The sequence below is a fragment of the Sinocyclocheilus anshuiensis genome, unplaced genomic scaffold (assembly GCF_001515605.1).
Source record: "Sinocyclocheilus anshuiensis isolate Anshui unplaced genomic scaffold, SAMN03320099.WGS_v1.1 scaffold615, whole genome shotgun sequence".
NCBI lineage: Eukaryota > Metazoa > Chordata > Actinopteri > Cypriniformes > Cyprinidae > Sinocyclocheilus > Sinocyclocheilus anshuiensis.
The window spans coordinates 1,320,159-1,329,648 of NW_015552647.1; the positions used below are offsets into that span (position 1 = coordinate 1,320,159).

Here is a 9,490-nt window from a genome sequence, read left to right on the forward strand (position 1 = left end):
ACTCTAGTTCACACAGTTCCAATAAATTGCGATGGGTTAAATAAAGTCAATAAGCAGACAGACTACAGTCAAGCGCAGAAGTGCACCGGAAATAAGCAGCAGTCATATTTAAAGCAGTTTAAATTAATATTGAGTACTGATTGATGTTCACTTGGATTTTTTCCCCATCGAGGGGAAATAACTTAATACTCTGTCAATTATAGTCATATGGTAAAATGTATATTTTTATTTGTGTAATGTTACATTCAAAATAACTACAAAATGCCTTTGAAAAATAAAGAGAACAACAGAATGCGCTGCTTTAGCGCGTCTCGGTGTCCTTGAGCATCTTTCTGGCGCATGCCACAAACATGAACCACAGGGAATACTTAAAGGCTTCATTTAGATTATTTGACGTTAAATGCATCATATAAGTCACTTTGGAATAAATCACAGTAGGCCTATGTAGCATGATAAAAAAAGTGACTTTACAGTCTGGATATACTTTAGGCTATAGCAAATTATTTCGCGGACCCCCTATCACTTTAAGAACCGCTGGTCTACACAGAAGAACACCCTCTGCCCCAGTACTAGTTGTGTCGAGCTATTCATTAATCTGTTTGATGAGAAAAATATGAAATGTAGTTGCAATAAAATGGGTAATTAATCCATACAACTGCAGCAGTGGAGGACTATTATTCTGCTGCGTGATACTGCGGAAGAACTGATGACGGCACGGTTGGATCTTCGGCTGACCAATCAGAAGAAAGGGGCATTTAATTCCTGCCCACGTGTAGAAATCAAATATTCATGCTGTTTATTCATTTTTCTACCCCTGAGCGAAAAAAGAAAATTTAAGCTGAATTCTCTTTTTTCAATTTTTGGAAAAAAAAAACAAAAAAGGAGCCGTTTTCTCATTTTTCTACTTTCGATATTAAATCAAAAAACGAATGATCGAATGATACACGGATTCCACTGGGATAGGCTGTTAGAAATACAGTAGATTACTGGATTTATGCAACTGCAAACACGAAGGACAAATAAATTGCCTCTCACCTGGAAAATCAATAGCAATCAGTGCCATTACTTTTCAAGCTGATCCTTATGGGAATAAGCTGCCAATTTGCCAAAACCAACCGCTTAAATGGTTTGTAATAGCAATGAAATAATACATAAATTGCTAGCATAGAACACTAGATTGGGCTCATACCTGTACTGAGGGGAAGGGACTCCCGATGCCTCACAGGTTAAAACAGCCTCCTGCTCAGGAGAGTGGATGGGCAGTATCAGATCTTCGGGTTCCTTTTTCCAGCTTGGACCAAGAAACTTTGTGTCTTCTGCATGTGCTGATGAGACTGACACAGAGATAATCCATTTGTTGTTCATTTAATAAAAATACAGTTCAATCATGACAAGTCTCAGAGTGAATGATTTCAACTAGCATTTACCGGCATGGGGAATGTAATGTACAAAAGCTTCATTTTGGCGTATGAGACATGCTACATTGCTGCTGCTGCAGAGCAAATACAAGAATTTGTTTAGCTTAGTCAAAATAACACAAAACAGGACAGCCTGTTGCAAGAAATGGTAGACCCCATAGCAAATCCCTAGAGGTGGTGCTGGGGAGGAGGAGGGAATATATGTATATATACACCCACACACACACACACACACACGTTTATACTGTGCATGCTTTGACAGCTGCTTTTATTTGATACTAAAAACATCCAGGACTACAGAAAAATACCATTATTCACACATCTTTTGCAGCTCCCTACACTTCTAAATTTTTCTAGAAGTGTGCTTCAGAAGACATCACGCCTCCATTGTCAGAATATTATGTAATATATCTAAATAGATTCCAGAGACTTGCAGCCATTATTTTTTCTTTATTAATTCATATTATACAGAGATACACCGTGCAGCCATATTTACGAGACAATTCTGCAAACCTCATAGAAACGCCATCCTACAGGAAAATAAACTCCAGTGTCAGCTGTGGTAATATCAACAGAAGAAAGATTGTGTGTATCATTTCTGAAATTACACACCATAACTATAGGATATGTGATGCATGTGTCGGTTATAATTGTTCTGTGTTTCAGTTTCATGAATACAAGATGAAAAGAAAATGATTTAGTCTGTATTTCCCTTCACAATAGCATCTGCTCTCTCATTAATCAAACCTTCTGTTGTAAATACTGCCACCAACGAACAAAAATAAGTTTCCTCTGAGTTGCATTTGTAATCCACTGCATCCAGAGAGGAAGGAAGAGGCAGCGGTTTCTAGTGAGATACAGACAAGCCTCCATCCCAGGAATCCTGATAATCATCTTTGACAAACACAGGTATTGGGCCACAATCTCACTGCAGCCTTGGGGAAACCAAACATAAATGGATATAAAAGGACTGGGTAAAGAAAAAAATGTATATATATATATATATATATCAGTGGCATGCGGTGGTGTTTTAAAATGAGGAGGCAGTTTTTATATATATATATATATATAGAACACTAGATTGGGCTCATACCTGTACTGAGGGGAAGGGACTCCCGATGCCTCACAGGTTAAAACAGCCTCCTGCTCAGGAGAGTGGATGGGCAGTATCAGATCTTCGGGTTCCTTTTTCCAGCTTGGACCAAGAAACTTTGTGTCTTCTGCATGTGCTGATGAGACTGACACAGAGATAATCCATTTGTTGTTCATTTAATAAAAATACAGTTCAATCATGACAAGTCTCAGAGTGAATGATTTCAACTAGCATTTACCGGCATGGGGAATGTAATGTACAAAAGCTTCATTTTGGCGTATGAGACATGCTACATTGCTGCTGCTGCAGAGCAAATACAAGAATTTGTTTAGCTTAGTCAAAATAACACAAAACAGGACAGCCTGTTGCAAGAAATGGTAGACCCCATAGCAAATCCCTAGAGGTGGTGCTGGGGAGGAGGAGGGAATATATGTATATATACACCCACACACACACACACACACACGTTTATACTGTGCATGCTTTGACAGCTGCTTTTATTTGATACTAAAAACATCCAGGACTACAGAAAAATACCATTATTCACACATCTTTTGCAGCTCCCTACACTTCTAAATTTTTCTAGAAGTGTGCTTCAGAAGACATCACGCCTCCATTGTCAGAATATTATGTAATATATCTAAATAGATTCCAGAGACTTGCAGCCATTATTTTTTCTTTATTAATTCATATTATACAGAGATACACCGTGCAGCCATATTTACGAGACAATTCTGCAAACCTCATAGAAACGCCATCCTACAGGAAAATAAACTCCAGTGTCAGCTGTGGTAATATCAACAGAAGAAAGATTGTGTGTATCATTTCTGAAATTACACACCATAACTATAGGATATGTGATGCATGTGTCGGTTATAATTGTTCTGTGTTTCAGTTTCATGAATACAAGATGAAAAGAAAATGATTTAGTCTGTATTTCCCTTCACAATAGCATCTGCTCTCTCATTAATCAAACCTTCTGTTGTAAATACTGCCACCAACGAACAAAAATAAGTTTCCTCTGAGTTGCATTTGTAATCCACTGCATCCAGAGAGGAAGGAAGAGGCAGCGGTTTCTAGTGAGATACAGACAAGCCTCCATCCCAGGAATCCTGATAATCATCTTTGACAAACACAGGTATTGGGCCACAATCTCACTGCAGCCTTGGGGAAACCAAACATAAATGGATATAAAAGGACTGGGTAAAGAAAAAAATGTATATATATATATATATATATCAGTGGCATGCGGTGGTGTTTTAAAATGAGGAGGCAGTTTTATATATAAATATATATTTATATATAAATATTATGACCGAAGGGAGGCAAGCCTCTGCTGTAACTTTACCTGCGGGTGTCGCTGTTTGACAGCGTTACTTTATAAAAACAAGTGACTTTTATACCTTTAATGCCATATTTAGTAATATTTGCGATTTATGTTTGTAATATCGATTATTTTCTCATCCGATGTTTTGAGGAGACACTTATATGTACACTACCATTCAAAAGTTTGAGGTCAGTTTTTGCTTTTTGCAAGAAATCTATATTTTATTCAGCAAGGTAACAATACATTGATAACAGCAATTACATTTATAATGTTTCTATTCATAAAAGAAAACAAATGATCATGGTTTCCACAAAATATAAGGCAGCACATCAGTTTTCAACATTGATATTAATAAGAAATGTTACTTAAGCACCAAATCAGAATTATTTCTGAAGGATCTTCTGAAAATTCCATCACAGGAATAAATTACATTTTAAAATACATTAACTTAAGTTGTGTTTTTTTCTTGTGTGTGTTTTTTTACTGTATATTGATCAAATAAATACAGCACTGATGAGCTTTCCCACAATAATTTTGAAGAGGCTTTCAAGGACATAAAAAAATCCATGACTCTTGAAACTTTTGAATGGCACTGTGTATATATATATATATATATATATATATATAAAATAACTCTGGGTTCAACATTAGGGTTATTTTAATTTATTTATTTCATTTACATTTTTTTTTTCACACGAGGGCTTTCCTGTTGAAGTTTATTACTTCAAAGACTAAGCCCAAAAAGGCATTACTTTCTCAATATCATATTGTTATTTCTTTTCTGAACATAACATGATAATTAAGTTCAATAGTATTCAAAACAACAATATATTCGACATGAATGCACGTATAAACTTATCCGACTTCAGCGTCTTGTCTGAAACCTCCTCCAAGGACTGAATGAATCCAAGGCTTAAGATCATAATGAAATTCTTGCTTTTATGACAGTCCATTACATATACATTCAGCCCAAAATAAAAACAGAATGAAAAAACAAAACATTCAGTAACAAAACAGCAGGACAATAATTTACCTGCGAGGCAGCCAATGATTGATAGCACCACAAGTCGTTTCCATAGTAACGTCATCTTTAGTTGCCAAGGGCAAGTATGACTCTCATCCAATTGCTTGTTAATGGAATGATTTCTCCCTTGAATGTGAGACGTATAATCTGTGGGGGAAAGTAATTACAGAAATAATTAAAATAAGACATTCTGAGTCAAATATGACAGATGCGCTGCCTTTATAGACAGATCTGAGAGATTACACCTCTGTTGAAGTGATCACCTCGACTGTGGGGACAAATACTGGTGAAATGTTGTTGGATCAAAGAGAAAGTTAACAACTGAGATGTTTTCAATGTGACGGGCTGATGGCGACTAAAATATTAAAGCACTGCAAACAAAAGCCTTGGGAGACTGGAGTTAAAATGTGCAGAAAATCAATGCAATTATGTTTTGAGTATGAATGACAGATGGGAGCAACGCTTCGATGAAAGAATAAAACAAGAAAGCAGACAGTTAGAAACCCCCAACTGTTAACTCTGTACAAAATATTCATTGCACATTTAAAGAGAGTAGCAACTGCTTTTGTTCTGAAGCTGGATGCGGACTAAATTATGCATTATTATTCGTGATAGCGAAGAAACAAACAGAAACCTGCAACATCAGAGAAATCAGGGGGCTGGAATTTGTTGACCTCAAAAGCTACTTTCTCTTGACTATTAATAGGAGCTAGAAGCCAACCTAAATACTGTTAGCCACTTTCACTAGCACGTAGCATTCCACCCACATATACAGGCAAAATGACATCTTCTGAGGCCCTGCGTAGGGTTGAATCTGACAGAATAATTCGCAATGACTTCTCAGAGGACCTTTCATTTTGATTACCAGAAATGCAGCCATTTACATATGAGGTTTATGCATATCTCAATTACTGTGTGATGCCATCTTGCAGGAAATATCCTTGCATTCAAAAGCAGATGGAGTGCAACCAAATGGAATAAAAAGCAGTGGTCTCGAGATGTGTTTTTCAAAGTTGAACTACTTTAAACTTAACACATCTTAAAAAGTGCTGGGTAGTAACTGATTACATGTAATCTGGATTACGTAATAAGATTCCAAAAATTAAGTACTTGTAATTAGATTAAATTACGTTTTACTCATAATCAATCTACAGTTGCTATTATTCATAATTTAATGATTCTCCCTAAGTCCTCTTTTTTCCTAATTCCCAAACTTTTTTTTGTCAGCTGAACCTCTTTCTCTTAATATATTTACTTGAAGAACCCCATGAGATTTTAAGGTAATAAGTTAATAATTAAGTATCATATGTGCATGCGTTATCTTACATTGGTTAAAGGTTACATGACATGCTGATAAACAAATAAAATATATATATATATATTTTTTGATTGATGTTATTTTATAATTATTTATTTTAATTTTACATTTTTATTTAATTGATTTAATTAATTATTAGCTTTCTTATTGAACTCACAAACCCTTGCAGTTTGTGTTTGGGAAACCTTGACGTAATGTAAAGTTTAATGCACTTCATGTTGTTAATAGTAACAAATGGAACATATTTTCTTTTTCTTTCCATTTTTATATAAATATGGTACAAGATTATCCTAGATAATAGACGAGTGATAGACGAGTTAGGTCAAATGTAATCTAAAAGTAATTTGGAATCAGTAGTAATGGACTACAATTTGTAAGTTATCTACTCAACTCTGGTCTTAAAAAAGTCGCATCCAAGACACACAATGCAATGTGTGCAAAAATCAACAATTCAAAAATATTTGCGGACTGTAGAGAATAAAAGACTTAATGTGTAATAAAGTTCCTAATGTCTAATCAGTACAATAATTGATTACATTCAAAAAAAATTTCACAGCAAATATTTATTATATACAATCAATCTAGATTAATTATATTCATTAATTGTTGAAAAGCCCGAATAATTTGATTTAAATGTTTAATTAACTGGCATCCCGAACTTGTGTTAATATTGCGCAGTCACAGGTAACATACTGTGAATTTAAGGTATATTTGTAATTTATTTCACTTATTCTTCACTAAAATATATAGCAATGCTTCATATGTTCTTCTTTTATATGCCATCATATGGGTTTCTGGATCAAAAAGCTAAATTTACTGTATTTTATACTATAATAAAAGTTGTCTTGACAGATTGGCATGCACTTTGGGATTTTTATAGCATTTCATGAGGGACTGACTCCTGTGAGAAGTGGAGATTTTCCTTTACTTGCTTTATTTCGCTTTGAAAATCCCTAACTGTCACAGTTCCAGCTCTATGGCCTTAGGCCATATGATTTTTTTTTCTACAGAACCAGCTAATTAGTCTTTATTTAACACCCTGAGGTTTAAAACCATTTGTGTACACTCTTTTCACAGTTCTTTTTCATAAAGCTTACTCATTTCTGCTGTACTGGCCCTTTAAATCAATAAAGGCATGAAGGCTTGGAGAAAGGGTAATCTGCTATCAATTCATTATAATTGCATAATCTTCAGAAAAACCCCTTGTTTAATGCTGTATCTTAGTGGGGATGACTGCTGGGGGTGTCTGTAGTAATATCAGGGACAGGGGGTCGGGTGGATTTGACTGGCGTCTTTTAAGTTTGGGGGCACATTATGCCGCAGGAAACTCTGTCAGATTGGATTACACAGCTCGGCTTTTGAATCAGGACAAGAGGGAAGAGGAACTGTAGCTACAGTCCTCCAATGAAAAACATTACAGTTGTCATTGTTTCTCATTATGACCTCTGCATGTAACCTGCATGCAACCCAAAAAAAGCACGCTAACAGGCAAGGCGACAAAATAAAGGACAACTCACGCCCTACAGCAAGGCTTCCGAGAGAAGATTGCTGTTGGAAAAGGAAAATGCGAGTTAACAAACTGGATGTAGATTTCAAATTGTGTGCATGTCACATCCAGCAACACGCGAGATGGGGCATGCATTGCAATTACAACCAATCTCTCACGAGTCTTCCAAAAACTGAGCTGAGGTGTCATTTTCCACCAGCTTCCACCAACCATCTTATTAAGCAAAATGATGAGCATTCGACTAGCTAAATGTAATGATGCAGTGCAGCATCACCATCTGCAACAGTGCTATGCGATAAAAGCCATTGCATGATTCTATTGCACCAGTAAATGAGATCACTACTTGATTAGAATGAACATTTAGGAATATATGTGGTTAAAGGTGTCTGTTTTGCAATTCAGGCTGATTTCATTTGTGTCAAGATCTGAGGACTAGACCAGCATGCTCAACGGTCTACATGTGATTACAAACGGATAATACATCGTATTATAGAGATGATCAGCAGTATGGGAAGCGCTGATGAACATGCCAAGCACTGTAGCTCTTATGATTATGGTGCATGATCTGCCAGCAACCCACTGGTAGATGAGAAATGCTACATATTGAGCCAATTAGTAAATCTCCCACTTGAAGCTAAAATAGATTCCACAATATATATTGATTTTTATGGTTGAAATAAATCCCACATATCAATTTGATTCTAACATTATTAGGCAATTTTGTTAAGTAAGACGTGTTTCTGGATCAAAATCCTATTCTGGAATAATATTTTATAAACCAGATCTTTTTTTTTTATCCATCAGATTTTAGGGTTAGGTTTAGGCTAGTGGTTCTTAGGTAGGTTGCAACCTAAAAATAGGGTCATGAAAACAATGTTTTTTGACAGAAATTCTGACCAAAAACTATTGTTGATTGATGAAGGCATCCTACTTGGCAAACTCATCTCTTGACAAACTGAAGTTCTGGAGAGAACGGCCCCTGAAACCATCTCCGTCATGCTTTTGAGCAAACCACTTAATCCCAGGTTATTCCATGGGGATCGTCCCTTTAATAAGTATACCTCTTCGGAAAGAAGTGTCAGCTAAATTACTTTTTACACTAAATCCCTGAACCTGAGCATTACGTGTACTTTTAGACTATAATTACTGTAGATCAACTGCTTGGTGATACTTCGATTGACATTAAACATTTGGTGTGGGACCTAGATTCATACTCCTGCTATAAATCATCAGTTCTTGTAACAGTATGGTGAAGTTGAATATATATTGTGTTTTAGACAGTGAGAATAAATCATGCTCCATGCCTGACCATCAAACCTTAACAATTCATTGGAGGAAAGTGAAGTGAAGTGACGTGACATGTGGCCAAGTATGGTGACCCATAATCAGTACTGTGATGGTGTCTGCTGCAACCACTGTTGTTATTGTGAACTAAAACTGTTAAAAACAGTTTCCATTAAATAAAATAATAACACAAAACAAAATCAAATCAAATCAAATATAATAAATAAAATGTTGTAGCTTGAATGCAAATGACCAACAATCAATGAATACAGAGGTGAGCACAACTAAAGCAGAATCCTTGAACAACAGTATACACAATTCAACCGTGCTTATCCAGCACAGCATTTAGATTCGTAGACCAATATAGAAACAGATTTCCTCTTTTGGTGACTATAAAATCGAAAGGTGCGTTCTATAGAAGTGTCATGGGGCAGCAAGAGAAAGTGCACTTAACAGTAAGATGGCAGCCAGCGATCCGTCCCACAACCCAATAATCACAGTGGCAGATAGCCGCCCCCC

The 9,490-nt window shown here is 36.0% G+C and overlaps 1 protein-coding gene across 1 annotated transcript in view; it reads right to left on the minus strand.

Moving 5' to 3' along the window:
- LOC107666965 (contactin-3-like) overlaps positions 1-9,490 on the minus strand; it is a 69,996-nt gene that overhangs the window by 54,539 nt on the left and 5,967 nt on the right. Inside the window, exons 2-3 of the mRNA XM_016458523.1 lie at positions 4,872-5,009; positions 2,512-2,647 (exon numbers count right to left, since the gene is read on the minus strand). Of these exons, the coding sequence (XP_016314009.1) occupies positions 2,512-2,647; positions 4,872-4,926 (191 nt within the window). The 5' untranslated portion in view covers positions 4,927-5,009. The remainder of the gene's footprint in view (positions 1-2,511; positions 2,648-4,871; positions 5,010-9,490) is intronic.